The 15,652-nt window shown below is 40.8% G+C and overlaps 1 protein-coding gene across 1 annotated transcript in view; it reads right to left on the bottom strand.

The window, feature by feature from the left end:
- abcc6a (ATP-binding cassette, sub-family C (CFTR/MRP), member 6a) overlaps positions 1-12,009 on the bottom strand; it is a 28,840-nt gene extending 16,831 nt beyond the window's left edge. Inside the window, exons 1-4 of the mRNA XM_085410615.1 lie at positions 11,027-12,009; positions 8,062-8,238; positions 7,761-7,886; positions 2,197-2,334 (exon numbers count right to left, since the gene is read on the bottom strand). Of these exons, the coding sequence (XP_085266741.1) occupies positions 2,197-2,334; positions 7,761-7,886; positions 8,062-8,238; positions 11,027-11,068 (483 nt within the window). The 5' untranslated portion in view covers positions 11,069-12,009. The remainder of the gene's footprint in view (positions 1-2,196; positions 2,335-7,760; positions 7,887-8,061; positions 8,239-11,026) is intronic.
- Positions 12,010-15,652: the final 3,643 nt, after the last annotated feature.

Here is a 15,652-nt window from a genome sequence, read left to right as displayed (position 1 = left end):
AACCGGTTCAAGTCCAATTCAAGTCCCAAGTCATTGGTGTAACATTTTTTCAAGTCAAGTCTAAAGTCATAAAATTAATGACTCGAGTCTGACTCGAGTCCAAGTCATGTGACTCGAGTCCACACCTCTGCAAACCAGCACCCTTACTTTCAATCAAGGGAGCAGCTGCAATATTAACCACTCAGAGACTTTTGTGAATTGTAGGACTCGCATGTTATTCTTGACATACAGAAACTTTGGGCTCTGGCACAGGCTTTGTTTACAACTGGGACAGAGCCACTGCCACAGGCTGTGTGCTGTGTATGTGCAGCAGTATGGCTATGCATAAGAGTTGGAGCCATGGTAAACAGTAAAATGATTTTCTGTGAAAAGTGTGGTGCCGTGCCCAGAAAGGCGATACGAAGAAGCCAAACGGATCCGGCCACACTGTGAAAAGCAGGGTCAGGATGGTCGGAGAGTGGGTGGGAAAAATGTAGGTCAAGCAGCTAAGAATGACCAAGGGTCCGCAAACATGAACTCCGTCAACTTGAGCTGTCAACGCTGCAATTTGAAATGGACACATTCTTCGTAAACATTTAGAATACATCTCAGCGCTATATACAGTCCACACGGAATAAAACTGCTGAGCTGTGCAGCCTCCGCTTTTTTTATAGCTCATCACAGCAAAAGAAAACGTCTTACTGTTTGTATTTTGTCATGCAACAGTACTGATGTTAGTGATGACCGCTATAGTAAAACCCTCAGAAAACAAATACTGGCCAGGATAACTGAGAACAAAATGGCATTTTTAAATAATGAAAATTACAGACATTGAAATATACCAGTCAAAAAAACACTAAAAATATTTTGTTTGCAATTTTGAAACTGTTAAACAGATCTATAACGTCACTATTCATTGCCTAAATCTTTCCTTTCTTTGGTTTTACTTCTGAGATCTAGTCCAATTTTTATTTACTGATGGGATCCTGGAAATTCCTCACTACTTCTGTTGCAACTGTATGAATATTAAATTCATATTTGTACATTCTAGGAAAAAGCACATTCAGTTTCCTTCCCAAGTTGGTTGAGAGGAGTGATATTGCTTGTGGCTGTATGCTTGATACCTAGCTCCACTATTTAGCATAAAAACAAAATCTGTCTCAGTAGCTGACACATTACATTTAATTTTTGTAATCAGTTTACTGTCTTTGTGGTAGACTAAGCCAATTAGTCTACCAGGAATTATAACTTCCTTTGTTTTATGAGTTTTAGGGGAGTTGCCTGCAAATCTGAAACTTTAAATACCAGTCTTGACGTATAATACCTTCTAGCTGGCAGCAACAACAGTTTTTGGAGGAGAGGATGTGGTAAAAAGCCTAAAGTGATTAACCAAATTTAATACGTAGATACGGTTCATCATAAACTAGAAATATGGTATGGAGGATATAGTAAGAATTTATGAGTGGTTACATGTGTGCACCGTTCATGTGTCCGCATGTGTGAAATGAAAACATCTGCGTGTAAATCATATATGGCTTTACATTATGTGTGAATGCATAGATTTCCATCTGGCCGTGGTTACAGCAGTGTAGGTCCATAAACACAGCGCTGACGTTCCTCTGGTCTGACCCTGGGCTGCCATGTCTCACCAGCATTTATCCCAGGCCCATCATTACTCTCCCCCAAACAGTATGGGAATGTCACACTGAGAAACGATAAAACAGAAATATGGATGTGTGTGTGTTTTTATGGAAATGCAAATGCGACTGCCCCACGGCTGCGTGAACAAAAATACAAACCTACTCCCATACAACAATGATTGCTGTGTTCGACGGGAGACACAGGAAGAAAAGGAAACCCTAAACACACACAGGCTTGACCAGAATTGGCAGTGTCATCCTCCAACACATTGTGTTAACTTTGGGCTACCTTGGTTAAAATTGGGGGATAGAGATAGAAATTCTTTTCTGACACAGGGTACAGCTCAAGCTGTGCTGCTGGAGTCTCGCGTCTAGACTATGGGTAGGAGCACAGCTGATTAGATACCTCTTCACGGTGTTTAGACATGGCAGGTTCACTAAGTTCAGACTGGGCATGCTAACAAATTCACTTTGGCATGAGCCTATTTTTGATTTCAGTCTTTTTGGATGCAAGATGATATCGTTTATATTAAAGGGTACATTTATTTTTATATTCATTAATAGGCTAAGAACATACCTCATCCATGGCTAGCTGGATCTTTGCTCTTAGAGGCACCAGAGCACAAACAACTGCCAAGACCCAGAACAGGAAGAGGAATATAGAGGAACGACAGCCTCTTATTCTTTCCAACTGGATGATGCACATGGCCAGGATCTAGAAAGAGAGACAGAAAGACTTTAATTTAACAGTTAACATGTGTGGTTCTTGCAACACAGGACAGGAAACAACTCTGTCCCTGAGAGCACCATAGAGAAGAGAGCCAAACTCCAGTCTGTGATGCCACGTTGATACTGCCTGAAATGATTTCACGGACAAAAGGACCAGGAGGAATCAACTTTTGTAGAGCACAACAATGTTTTTCAGTCTCTGGGAAACTCAGATTTCATAGTCTGTGTACAGTCATGTCAACTGCTTTCTAATTGGCATTGCGTCTATAGATTGCATTATAAATTTAAAAACAGAGACCTTCCAAAAGGCTTTCCTTTGACTCTAAATGCCTCTGGATTTATGTCTATATGAAGACTTCAGGTTATTTGAATATTCTGATATTCTGCAGAAATCCAAAGAAAGGGATATTTTTATGCTCATCGTTTCTCACCTAACCAACAATGAGCCAAACTAGCTTGGAAATCAGTACAATAACTTCACAATCCAATAACAAATGCAGTGCAAACTTAATATAGCAACAAAATAAATTGCAAAAAATGCTGACAAACGTTGAAGTTAACTACGGTTAACATTTTACACAACATTTAATTCATGGAAAAACCTTCACTTGATGCAGGGGAATAAAACTGCCAACAAGCTGTTTTTTTTCTGGTTAATATTAACAAATGCTATCTTGCTTACTAAAACAAATGCATGACCCGAGGATGCTGACAGACGATCTTTTAATGGCTGCGTGTGTCACCGGATGCCACTCGTGGAACCACAGAACCTCATTCTCTTCTATTAGCTGCAACTGTCAGTGCGAGTGTTTTCCACAGAGCACAGATTTCATGTGATCTAATGTAATGCGGTCAATGGTTTTATAAAAACCTCCAAAAATAGCTCTGATTCTGGGAATTCCCTGGCTGCAGACACGAATATGACTTGGCTCTTTTCTCTTTATAAAAATGACACATATACGCCGCATGCCACACTGTCCTATATACTTTCCTGTTTTCTCCAAAAAACAAACAAACAAACAAACAAGCAAAAAAAGACTAATTTGGTTTAGACATGCTGGCTATCTGTCTGTGCTCAGAGGAGGCACGCATCGGCTTGTGAACCTCTGTAATTGGTCCCTCACCGAGTGGTTGGCCAAGTGAGACGTCACTTCACCGTGCCAGCTCATCACCAAGTGGGGAGAAAGCGGATTTAGGTTTCATAATGAGCACCCACATTGGTTACCCCGGGACGAGCCGCAGTGCTGTCCTGTTATAAACTGCTGGTCTGTCAGTTATATAACTTTTCTTTTTGCATCAACAACCTGAAGCACTTTGTGTAAATCCAGTGAATGTCTTTGTGCTAATATAAACAATATTCTTGCTGCAGTGATGATGAAACATTTGATTTGATTTGATTTGATTTGTTCATTCATTTCCCCCAACACATTTGATGCTCACCAGCCCATCAGGGAGAGAGAATATAAATAGACACGCACTTACAGTCACACATATGGGGAATTTAGAGTCTCTGGTCTACCTGACTTGAATGTGTTTGGGAAGTTGGAGGGAAAGCCATAGATACAGTAAAGAGGGGACGTGAACAACATGCCAACCCAAAACACACAAATGTCAAAGAATCTTGTGTGCTTTAGGACCGAAGCTATTCTAATTAGCAATACTTTAGTTAACTGAGTAGCTTCTTTAATAGTTTTCAATGGAATTTTATTCTGCTTTAAATGCATATTTGTTTTCTGAACATAAAATCAGCAACACTGGCCTGATTTATTCATTCACTGCTTTATATACATAGCATAGCAGCGCTGTTAGCAAAAGATTTTGAGCCTATTAGTGCTTGTGGTTGCACGCGCCTGAGCAGTGCCAGTCCAGCCCTCTCTTAACTCAATTTTGTGGTCTTAGCCAACTAAACACGAAATGCTTTAATACTACCTGTGTAGCAACTACTGGAGATTTAAGATTATCGTCAAATGAAGTTTGAGAAAAAGAGGACATTTTTATGCCACAGTTAATCTTCCAGTTACATAACAATAGATTAAAGTGCCAGTGAATGGTAAAAATGGATTTGTGGGACAGCCCAGCATGATATAAAGATTGAACAAATGCAAAAGTCAATAACTTCAACTGTTATTTAATACACTTTTAGAAGTATTTTCCTCTGCTGCATATGGGAACAATATTCTTAACTATGTTAAACTAGATATTGCTTGTGATCATAAAGATAAAATAGTTAGCTAAAAGATGCTAAAATGCTACAGTTTAGCGATAATTAGTTGATTAACACTGGGGATGAATCAATATAAATGAATGTATTTCATAGGTTAATTTGACCCATTAGTCAGTTCATCTTATTGACTGCTGGAGGAGTTAAGTAAGACTATGGGACTACTTAACACCATATCTATTAGGCACACTCTATGTTAGTGTGCTGTACCAAGCCCATGGGATAAACCTTCTTTTTTTTTTAAATTCTTTTGCTCCTAAACACATAAGATCACATCAGCCCCAGTCCAAACCTTAACACCAAACTGGCCTTAGGTCAGCGTACAAGAGGAAGGTTGATCTTATTCCTAGCTTTCCGCTCCGTCTTGCCACCATATTGCTGCAAACCATAAGCCCATCTGTTTGTAGGAGTCAGTGGGTGGAACTAACTTCATCACTAGGCCTGAATCAAACCCCGACCTTATAATTACATGGGAAGTGTGCAGTGCTGGGGATGGAATAGGAGCTTTACGTCATGGCATTACTGATTATAGCCGGTGTCATGTGTGTACTTTACATCCGTACTGACCACGATTCATTCGTGGGCTGACTGACTTGGGCGAAAGCGTTCCCATACACTAACTTGAGTTGAAGGGCAACAAAACAAACTGGTCAGAGCAACAAGAGCACAGTGTTCCGTTCCCGCACCCAGGGACTGGTTGGTGGTATGTGGCTAGAATCAACATCTAGAAAATTATATCCTTTAATAAAGATAAGTCTGGCACATAGATTAAAAGATTGGAGACATGTTCTTAATGTGATTTAGGAGTTTGTTGTCTGCCCCCCCACCCTCCTCCCCGGTGTGAGAAATTAGATATTCCAAATAAGGGACCTTTTTTGAGATGTATCCTTTTGATACAAGAGACGTCTCAGTGTATTTTTAACACAAACACGTGCTGGTATTTACTCAAGAGTCTGAAAAGACCACAGGTGGGTAAAGCTGTCTGACTTGGAGAGTGAGACTGAGCAGAACCTGTATGAGGCTACAGAGAGAGAGAGAGCTTTGTACGTAAACTTATACAACTGTGTGGGTCGTATACGACAACTTTATAAGCTCACAGGACCCTTCCCATCTGGGCTCTGCACCCTTGCATAGCATTGTACTTTCTATCACTCTTGCTCAGGATAAACAGCATTTTAAACTTGCCATGCCACCCATGCTGAGCTGTACTCCTCTTCTCCTTTGCCTTCTCATCCAAGTTAAGTATCATTTAAGATGTACTGAAAATGAGTGGGATCGATGTTCTCAGAAACATTCAGGGACTTTTCTATCAACAAAGGCTAAAACATTTCTCTGATTGCACGCTGGGCCTTATTTTCTATAAATAACCTTCTACCGCTCACCCTAGACACCACTGTGATCTGGGTCGTGGAGGCCAGTATGGTTTGCTTCAAGATGTTTTGAGGGAAGATACAAACAACATTTGTAAAGATTAAAGATCTCTTCCAGACTACGTACATCTACGTACATGATTCAGATCTAAACATTTGAGTCAGAGCTTTTTGTTTTGGGGTTTTTTGGATTTTGGGTTTGGTTTATACCCAACCGAGGATTCTTGTTGCTAGGGTATCCGGAGGGCTATTTTGTCTTTTATCTTTTCTTCTTCTTTGCTAAGGCGTTGCAGTTGAACCCACTGAACTGTACAGTTGTGGTCAGAAGAATTGTGCTCAGAGAAGCATCTGGCATCTAAACTTCCAATCCAACAGTACACCTGTAGGCTATATAAAGACCGAATCTTCCTGTGTAATTAGGGTTAACACAGACTACAATTGTGTGTCATCACCTTTGTATTTGCTGGATTTGTGTGTTTTTGTTTTAAAGACAGACCACATAGTTGGAAGACAGTCATATGGACTTAATTGGGATTGAAGCCATGCCATTGTCAATGTTCTTCGCCACTAAGCAGCTCATTTGAATTCTAATACATAATTGACCAATCATCATGATGCATGATGATGTGTCAGATACAAACAGTACATACCTTGGAAACAGTATACACTAGATCATCACCTATAAGAAATATTATGGTTTATGCAGTGTTTATTCATTATGTAGTGTATACTGTTTCCAAGGTATATACTCTGACACATTATATTCAGTCATATTCTTGCAGATTTTATATCCATAATGTAAAAAACAACGCATGTAGACTCACAGAAGCAAGAAAATTAAAGAGGAAGGGTCCAAACTGGGAAAGGGGAAGTCAGAGGGAATGGACTTCCTCTGGTGTCTCATGAGCTCAGCTGAGAGGAGTTTGTGTTAAAAAGCCTAAATCACAGATGGAAACATGAAGCAATTCCCATTTTTTTCAGTGTCAGTTGTATATATTTTGTAAAAGAGGGATCCAGGCTGCAAAATATCTGATTCATTATATTTGGTTTATTTGGCCACTGCCAAAGTACCTAACAGTCACACTTTCATTGCATTGGAACTTTGCACATACATATGCAGTTACATTGACTCCACATGAAACAGTAAGTGATGTCATTATATAAGTGCTTTGCAGTCCGATGAGCGATTGTCAAATACAAGCAGGTTACTGTGATATTTGCATTGCCTGCTACACCATAAATCTAGCTATAGTTCTGCATCTTTGCACCTCAGTGTTTGACTAGCATACTGTATATTTGCACAGTGACATGTGAGCCAGCAGGACACAAGTCGAAATATTTCCCAAACATCTCTGTTAGCTAAAGCTACTCTGAATGAAGAACAAATGTCAGATCTACAAATCAACGGTGCATCTATATATAGAAATTATGGACACCTGATGCACAATTAGATGATTGCTTCGCAGTAATATTAAAGTTGTTGTCTGTGTTTAATAACTGTGTTTAAAAACTTGCGTTGTAGTTCTTGCTTTTTTATTCTTAAAGGATTTGTTTTCAACACTGTGCCTTAATGTTATCACTCCCATTCTGACGACATGTAGTTTCCCCCCTTAGTACAAACACTAAGAACACAGTGCAGTGCTTTGGCTAAATAAGGAATTGATAAACGCGCCTTGCTCCTATCCTTGATGTTCCAAATGTCATGCAAGATCTAAAGTGTGCGTAACCTTTTCCAGGTCAATAAAACATTAAATTAAAACAACTGGAGTTTGATTTGGATAGATGTGTACATGTGTGAGAAAAAAGAGCCACAGTATTTACCACAGTCATGCTGCGAATAATAGGGCTGAGCAGAAAGACCATGTGGTGTTGGATATCCTGGCTCCTCTCCAACAGGATGTAGAAGAACTCCACAAAGCCAAATGAAGCCAGCAGGAAACCCAACACCTGAACAGAGCAGAGAGTATGAGGAGAATGAGTCGAGAAGCTAAAAACAAAAATAAACAAAACAAAACAAACCAACACAAACTTAGCAAATGTTTCGACTTTTTTTCTTTTTCTGTCATGGGAAAAACTTAAACAATAAACTGAAGACTGGCCAGCATTTAAAATGATGTCTCACCATCTTGGCAGAGCAGAGACAGGACATTTGAATGTGTCCGCGGTCATGGCAGTAGAGATGAAGACAGTAGAAAGGGGCCAGCAACCACAGATAGATACAGGGGACCCACACCAGCACTGTGTTCTGGAAACACTGGGTTAGGTCTGGGTTGGCTGTGTACCATGTACGGTTCCAGTCCTGCATCAGAGAGAAAACAAGAAGTTCAAAAGTTCAGCTTGAAAGAATATACTTAAAAGCCAGAAACCGAGGTCAAACTGTGCGATTATATTCATCATCTGACAGACTAAGCAGGCGGGACAAAGTGGCAAAAATCCCGACTTGGTGCAGGTCCTACGTTTCATCCATCAATCCACTGAGAGCGAAACCACAGCAGGTCAACAGAAAACGTATCTGTGCTCAGTCCTGAGAGAGTGCGAGCTGGAAAAGGCCTCCTTTGCCAAAAAAGCTGAGTCAGTATTTGAATGTTTTATTTTTTTCCCCCTCACCACGTCTCTGGCTTGTTTCCCAATTTGAGTAGGACAATATAACTGTCAACAAATCAAACGATGAGGTCAAGAACTACAGTAATAATGAAGCCCATAAACTATAAAAGTTTGTGCAGACGAGGTGTGTTGAGCAAATGCTGCCAAAATGTTGCGATTACGTAACAGTAGCGCAACCAAGATAGTCTGTCTATCGTTAAAAAAAGATACTTGGGGCTAAATGGCTTGTTGTTGTCAAGCTTCCCTTGTTTATCACCTCGCTGCCCTAATGAGGGGCAGGGTGTCTGGCTGTGCTAACAACACTGCCCTGGGGAGTCACCACAGGAAGTGGTTTTAAAGCTTCTAGCATGGCACATACGTCTGGCTCTGCTGGTAGAATTCCAACTGGGATAAGGTAAAGTGGCCAAAATTGGTGGCAGCTGCGAGATTATTATGTAACAACCGTCTGTCCACACACAGGCTTTTGAGTGAAGCCCGGCAGGTGAGATATTGGGCAGACTGACGCTGTCATTTCTGGTAACTGTGATTAATTCAAGTTTACCATCAGTCAATACTGTTTACTGCCACATGGGTCTGAATCATGATCGGACTGTCAGGCTCTTGTTTCAGTTGCTAGCAATTATGATGATACACTTCTTTGGCTGCCTCGCCTTAAAAGTCTGATTCTCACATACAGCTTCACTACATATCTGGTTAAGGTTATGCAACGAGTGCATGATTTTGCACCTATGGTATAACAGCAGCTTCTGTGAGGTTTGGCATATCAAAATCCATTTAAGTGAAAAACTGCTTGAGAAGGAGCGAGTGGGTGGCTACTTTCACAGACCTGTCTGAGTTCTGTGGTCAGTGGCAGGCAGATGAGCACTTTTATGATGACATCCAACCCGTCAAAGCCTCTCTGCGCTCTTTCTTGTGCTTTTTGCTTGTTTCTGACCCTTGGCTGAAATGGTGTCTGGTAGATGCCAATAGTGTCTATTTTTACCTGACAAAGTGATTTGAGAGTGGAGAACAGAGACACTTATTGTCCTCTGAATCTGCTCATTGTTGCTTTTTACATCCCCTTTATTTCAGAAACCAATTCAGCGTGTTGCAATCCCGTTGAGTTTTGAGGAACTGTTAGAGGATTACCTATTGTGAGTATGTGACGTGTATAAACTATAGAGACTGTAATTTAAGGGAGCGTTGATCACTCCCCTGTCTGTCTCACTTTGGCCTGTTGTTCAAATTATAGATTAGGTTGATCTAAAAAGAAAGACGCTAAACACAATCCTAGCTCCTAAATTGGCCCCTTTCAAATTTTTCCTAAAACCTTTCAGGTCAGGTGTTGCTGGAACAGATTGCTGAGCTGGACTTTACAATTTCAGTTTTAGATCCATATAAATCTGCATTGCTGCCCCAAGGCTGTGACCAGTGAGTCAGCAATGATGTCATTTCCAAAACATGTAAAAAGGTCAGTGTAGTTAATAGCAATAGATATTTGTGGCCAGCAGAAGACAGAAACATCTGTTAAAACATCCCGTAAGAACAGCACATCTGTGTTTTGAAGTTTCATGGCAGCGAGGGCTGCACAAAATACAGTAACACGCTTTCACTTTCCCAACAGTGTTTGATGGCAGTTGTTTTGAGGTTTTGCAGGAGCAGAAACAGAGAACAAGAAGTAACGAGAACCAGAAACCGAGTGAAAGAGGAAGGACGAGGGTTGAAAAAGTCAAGTTGGGAATGAGTGCATTTAATAATCCTGGCATTCCAGTTGGATCACAGCCGTTCCTTTTATTTTAGAGCCGGGATTTAGAGTGTGGAGTCTTGCAAACATGCAAAACTAAAAACCTTTTCCAATTAGAGCAGCAGACTCACTGTGGTGCATTTCATCCAATCAGCATCTCGTTGTTATGAATTATGCCGCAGGATGACAATAAACACACAACTGTGGTATTCATCAAAGGTAAAGGCTGGCGTTCAGAGAAGCTTTAGATTACAATTAGTAATACTGGCTGCGAATACTGAGAAGGTCAGTGTATGGGGGTTTTCTCCCTAAACACACAAAATTAGTATTACTCATTTGATTTATTTATTAGTGCCAGTAATCCTTCTAATCCCAATAAACAACAGGTATCCAAGGACAAAATGCTAATCTGGCTAATGCTAATGGCACTGATCATTTAAATAATAAGATTAAAACAAGTTTAGGAGAGTTTCATCAAGAATTATACCAGTGTGTTTATACACCAACACTTCTGTAAACAAATGCTAATACTCATAATATAATCTGCCAAAATAACAAAAATATCTTTGATTTCATATTTAGCAATTCATAGACAACTACGAGCTGAAATTAACAGACATCTTTGCAGGAATAAGCAGGAATTATAAAGACATACCTCATTTTTTAAATGAATGCTGTTTAAAAGTGACCTTGGCTGAAAAAGCCACACACTCAGTAATGCGATGTGATTCCAGGGTCAGTGAACACATCATAAACTCACCCACAGAGGGTCCAGGCCACTGAGTCTGCAAAAGGCATCCATCCACTCGTTGGCTCCTTCCTCCCTGTTGCTCCACTTGTTGGGCTCGATCAGCACTGCTCCTCACAATGGGTAGCACAGACTCTCTGCAACAGCACCGGTGGGTGTATGTATGTGTGACGGGGGGAGAGACACTGAGTCCTAAAAGACTAATGGTTGTGTTTCTTGGGTTTAGCCAGTCCTCGCTTGTCTGTCTGTGTGGTACGCTGTGTTTATTAGTGTGTGTGTCTGTTTGAGTGTGTGACCTTTCCTGCTCTTTAATAAAACAGCTTCTCTCAATCAAACGCTGTTTCTGTCTGCCTCGCTGTTTGAACTGGTGCTGCCCTGAGATTCTGTGTCTTTCTGAGTCTCACTCAGTCTGCCTGCTGTTTATGAGTGTGTCTCCTTGTTGGGTGGGTGGAAATATTTCTCTCTCTCTCTCTCTCTCTCTCTCTCTCTCTCTCTCTCGCTCTCTCACACTCTCCCTCTGTCTCTCCCTCATTTACTCACACCCCTCTTTTCTCTCCCACATCTTCTGGATTTTGATCAAAACACCACAGCTACTCCCTCAGTGGGATGACAGCTCCACACCCAGACACACTCCTCCCATCTTCACTCAGTGCCCCTCACCTCCTGCCTTGCTCCCTCTTTTCCCCTCTTTCCCCACATCCCAAACAGCCAGTTGTCTGACCACAAAGTGTCTGTTTGTGCATAGACATACCTTGTAAACTGAAACTAGCCACACTCAGATAAATACCATGCTTATAAGATCTCCACTTAGCACAAATCCAAGATATTAGCAGTGAATATTTTCTTACCTAAGTTCACCAAGCCTAGGTAGCACCAACTTATAGCATATGTCATAATATTTGAGCTGCTGTGTATTTGAAATGTTCTATTTTTTAGTCTAAACACTGTTTTTGTGGAACTATCTTGGTAGCACAAAGCATCACATGCATTTCCAAGTATTGGACAAATTGCTGATATGGCAAGAATATAATATATTTGGTTAATTAGTCATCTTCCTGAGCTAAAACATGCACTGTTAGTGGAAAATGTGACATCATCATGCTGAATAAGATGGGGGTTAGTAAATCTGTGTCCCTTTCGTCTGTGAAAAAACTGAAAGACGAGAGGGGGACTTGGTTGCTTGTGTTACTGTCACTAGTTTGTTAAGGAATAGGTGCAAATACTTAAATGCAGCACATCTGTAATGTGAAACTGGGGCAAAATCTGACTTAAAAAAGCTTTTATATAATTGAAAAGTGCAAAAACAAGAGCGAATGGTCTCAAAGCTGTTTGTAGTCTGCTGAAAAGCATCACAAAATGGCGTGATGCTGGTTAGTCCGGGTAATACACAAGGGAAAACTTCAGCACAGCAGCTGCGCAGGAAAGTATGACACTGTCTTGACTGGGACTAACAACACCGGCATCATCACCACAAAGAAGAAACATGGAAAGTTCGGCAGAGAGGCAGACCACCACCAGGCCCTGTGTCTCGCCATGTGCAAATATGAGATTATTATTCTTTTAAAAGTGACTCATCACTTTATGCTTCTCCTCCATGCAATCAAGAGCTTTTTATTCAGCACTTCAGTTAGCCTCTACTGCAAAATGTTATGCAACATGACATGCAAATTCATTTGTAAGTGACGCTTTTTGGTTTCAAAGCTGTTTCATGGAGCAAATAGAGAAGACACCAAGAGGGAGTCTGGAACTGTAATTATGGTTAAAAATACTGGTTAGCAATAAATATTTTGTGTTAGGTTTTTTTTTTTAGGTGTGGTCAGAGGGTTAGAAAGTTCAGATTTTCCCTAAAGCTTACCCTGCTGACTTCAACAGTAACCAATAAGCATTAAGAGAAAATGAATTAGTGTAATTGTTAACTTAATGTAGCTGACTGTCAGATCTAAACTTTCACGGTCTAACCGAGTGTTGTGTTATGTCTCAGTCCTAAAGCATGAGTGGAGAGTTGCTGCTACCAAGAAATGGTCCGAAACACCACAGGCAGTGTATCACAGCCAATGAAGTGGGTGGTGTGTGTATGTGACTGTAGCTGCTGAAAGTGCACCTTTTGTCCCAAATAATACCTCAGGTCCAAACATTGAGAAAAAAAGAGATTTGGCATGTGCTCCCTTTTTGTTTTAACTCACATAACTGAGGCTTGATTCTCTGTGGCCGAGTGTGTTTGTGTTTTCTAATCAGCAGTAGAAAGATGACAACATCGAGTAAATGGCTTCAGAAGCGTGTGAGAAATCTTCCCAAAAGGTGGCTCTGCATTATGCTGTTTATGTTTACTTGATCTAGCCTGAAGTTTCTGTGTTATGCTCCTCTAAATGGGTCCTAAAAAAGCTTGTTAGTAAACGTGCTTATATATTCTATGGGTTTGCAGATTGGCCACAGATACACTTTAATATCCTTTCTTGGGTCAAGAATAACCTTCACTGCAGCCTCTCAACCGAGATCTCAGCTGATCATTCCCAGACAGGAGCTTGAGGTTGGGTTTTGCAATTCGTGGAGAAAAAGGAGCACAAAAACAACACACACATGCAGAACTGTGCACATGCAGTGAAGAGCAAGCGCTGTGCAAACTGTTGTTACAGACCCAAATGCAAACATATGCACGTCTGGCCTGTAAATGCGACCCAAATGAGCTTCGTGTCAGTCGATGGCCAGACTGCAGACTGTTTATACCGATGAGGAGAGAGAAAGCACCCAGCGTGGACCCAATGGGACGCTAGAACTGGAACATTGCCACTTGTGGTCATGGCATGTAGTAGTAGTAATGTGGACCTGGCAGGCGCTGGATGCAGAGGGTGGCTGCGGAGGTGGCAGTGCCCCAGCCAACTCGTGGTTGTGTGGTGGTTAACCAGTCTAGGTCACCTACACTTCCTCTGGCCTCTCTCTCTGGGAGGAAAACAGTCTAGTCAAAATAATGGTGTCATTTTGGCTTTTTACGTTTGAGCAAGGCAAGACAAATTTAGCAACAGCAAAGTGAAAAGAGGAGACTTAAACAGATTATGAAACAAGTGAACAAAATATCTGTTATGTGTGTGTTTTTTTTTCTTAGCTCTTAAATAAAGAGTCTTAAATGAGTGGCACTGCTCCACTGCAGGCCGTAAATTCAGATGTGTCAACCTACGCAAGCAATTAGACCTGGGCTCTGCCTTCCGCTTTTCTCCCTCCTGCTTTAACCCACAGTGCCATCGTAATCCGTGCTTAAAGCTTTGCTCTTTGCTTGAGCTTTGACTTCTGCTTCCTGTCTGTCAGCACGACTGCTGTATTGTTTAAACTGGTGGGATGAAGAAGACACTGCTCGTATGATCTTAGAGTGTCAGATCCATTTTCTCAGTCTGCAGAGTCTAGACCTTTCTCACATGACCCTGCGAGTGATACAAGCCGACAAGTATTTATCACCCTGCTGCCCAGGCACCTGCCGAGTTGCTCATTCACAAAAAGGACTGATTATTCACACACTGTGAAATAAGCAGTTCGGCAAGTATGGTAACATAGAGAGATGATGCCATAGAAGTTGGTCCAGCAGTATCAGACCAGCATCTCATATTTCTGGACGTACCAGATCTGCTCAATAGCACAGAAAGTGTTGATGAGAAAAACTACAAAGGATTTCACATTGAAAGAAGCTACTTTGAAAAAACAGTTGATACAAAATTATTAATTATTTTATTAGAGTGAAATCAGAAGAAATGCCAGTTAGAGCCCAGGTGGAAGTACTGCAGCAGGCAGGATTATTACGTACACCAGTTAACTTAAGGGCGTGCGGCAGCAGAACATTTGTTAATAAATAGCCATTGCCAGAAAATACAGTTTTTCCATGATGAGGTTGTGTGAACATGTGATGTCTGTGTGAACACTCAGGTCCTGTTGCACATGCTTATACAGTGGTGGTTGCCGCCTCATGAACACTTTTGCTTCACAGTGGTCGGGGTCACGAAAGAAAAGGAGAAAGGACTTTTCAAAGGACAATTATAGTACAGACACGATAGCAAAATAAAAATAAAAAAGCTCTTTATGGCCTAAATTTGTTGCTGTAACAGTTAACTACTGTAGAATTAAAGAAATTATTTTATAGCTACAATATATCCTGCAGCATTAACATTGCATTAACAATATAATCTACATTAAGATGGTTATTAAACCTGCTGGCTTTACATTAACCTTTTATTACAGGGGCAGCCATAATAATTGTATACACACATTGCATTTTGTGCTTATTAAATTGTTAAAGCTCAGTCAATTAAGGAAAAGTCATGAGCCTCGTTCGGTGCGATGTCCGGGCGATCTATTGTGTAAGTGACTTGGAGCTATGGAAGGTTAAAACTGCATACATGCCTACAAAACACATATAATACATATAATCTAGAAACAGGCTTGAGTGAAGGCCTGAATGTATTCAGCTTCTTGTTGCATTTGAGTTTGCTTAGTAACAGGTGACAGAAGATGTGTCAAAAAGAAGACAAGTCCCGGAGGATCTTCAGGCGCCTGAATTCATCGCCATATTTGGACAAAGATGCTAGGGAGGGGAACTTTGGTGTCTGCATTTATCTCTTAAAATTGATCATTGTCTGTAAGAAATGTAAATAATGT

The sequence above is a fragment of the Rhamphochromis longiceps genome, linkage group LG6 (assembly GCF_057381845.1).
Source record: "Rhamphochromis longiceps isolate RC_006_pf linkage group LG6, R_longiceps_female_GT1.1, whole genome shotgun sequence".
NCBI classification, from domain to species: Eukaryota; Metazoa; Chordata; class Actinopteri; order Cichliformes; family Cichlidae; genus Rhamphochromis; species Rhamphochromis longiceps.
This window is presented reverse-complemented; position numbering and strand designations above follow the sequence as displayed.